At 64.1% G+C, this 1,440-nt stretch overlaps 1 protein-coding gene across 1 annotated transcript in view; it reads right to left on the bottom strand.

Annotated features, from left to right (window-relative positions):
• Positions 1-1,241, bottom strand: part of LOC130588062 (serine--tRNA ligase, mitochondrial-like) — a 5,741-nt gene extending 4,500 nt beyond the window's left edge. Inside the window, exon 1 of the mRNA XM_057389019.1 lies at positions 788-1,241. Coding sequence (XP_057245002.1) covers positions 788-1,078 — 291 coding nt within the window. The 5' untranslated portion in view covers positions 1,079-1,241. The remainder of the gene's footprint in view (positions 1-787) is intronic.
• Between the last annotated feature and the right edge of the window lie 199 nt (positions 1,242-1,440).

The following is a 1,440-nucleotide window of genomic DNA, read 5'->3' as shown; positions in this document are numbered from 1 at the left end:
GTCACGCCCCTAAACCCTCAAACCACGCCCCTAAACCCTCAAACCACGCCCCTAAACCCGCAAATCACGCCCCTAAACCCTCAAACCACGTCCCTAACCCCTCAAACCACGCCCCTAAATCCGCAAGTCACGCCCCTAAACCCTCAAACCACGCCCCTAAACCCTCAAATCACGTCCCTAACCCCTCAAGCCACACCCCTAAACCAGCAAGTCACGCCCCTAACCCCTCAAACCACGCCCCTAAATCCGCAAGTCACGCCCCTAAACCCTCAAGCCACGCCCCTAAACCCTCAAACCACGCCCCTAAACCCTCAAGCCACGCCCCTAAACCCTCAAGCCACGTCCCTAACCCCTCAAGCCACGCCCCTAAACACTCAAACCACGCCCCTGAACACTCAAGCCACGCCCCTGAACCCTCAAGTCACGCCCTAAACCCATAAAACCACGCCCCTAAACCCTCAAACCACGCCCCTAAACCAGCAAGTCACGCCCCTAACCCCTCAAACCACGCCCCTAAATCCGCAAGTCACGCCCCTAAACCCTCAAACCACGCCCCTAAACCCTCAAACCACGCCCCAAAATCATCAAACAACGCCCCTAAACCCTCAGACCACGCCCCGAAAACTTCAAGCCACGCCCCTAAACAATCAAACCACGCCCCTAAACCATCAAGACACGCCCCTAACCCCTCAAACCGCGCCCCAAAACCATAAAACCACGCCCCTAAACCCTCAAGCCACGCCCCTAACCCCTCAAGCCACGCCCACCGCGGCTTGGCGCCACTCACGATCTCGCGGAGCGCAGCGCCCCCTAGCGGCCCGCGCCGCCGCTCCACGTCGCGCTCGCTGAGGGCGGTGACGTCGAGCTGCGGCCGCGCGCTCAGCCCCTCCCGCGCGTGCTCGTACAGGCGGCTCCGCACCGCCGCGGCACCGGGAACGGCACCGGGAACGGCACCGGGAGAGGCGCCGGGAGCGGGACCAGGGCCTGGAGCGGCTCCCGCAACCCCCGAAGCTCCGCGCCGCCCGCTCGCTGCCGCCGCTGCTCGCCCCGCCGCCAGCAGCGCCCGGCACGCCGCCATCTTGGGCAGCGGCGCGCGGGCTGCGCGTCACGTGGGGGAGGAACCGGGGGCGTGGTCAAATCGCGCTCCGCCCCCCTCCTGGGTGGTTTTGGTCACGCCCACTCGGTGCTTGGCCACGCCCCCGGGGGCAGATAATGGGTTTGGGGACCTCGGTGACAACTGCAGGGACATTCCGGTGACACCGCCAGGACAGTCCCAATGACACCTCCAGGGACATCCCAATGACACCTCCAGTGATATCTCAGTGACACCCCCAGGACAGTCCCAGTGACATCCTCAGTGACATCCCAGTGACACCCCCAGGACAGTCCCAGTGACACCCTCAGTGACATCCCAGTGACACCCCCAGGACAGTCCCAGTG

Source organism: Malurus melanocephalus, unplaced genomic scaffold (assembly GCF_030028575.1).
Source record: "Malurus melanocephalus ecotype Western Australia unplaced genomic scaffold, MMel_1.1 scaffold_3231, whole genome shotgun sequence".
Taxonomy (NCBI): Eukaryota; Metazoa; Chordata; class Aves; order Passeriformes; family Maluridae; genus Malurus; species Malurus melanocephalus.
Note: the sequence above shows the minus strand (reverse complement) of the source record. Positions and strands in the feature narration are given on the sequence as shown.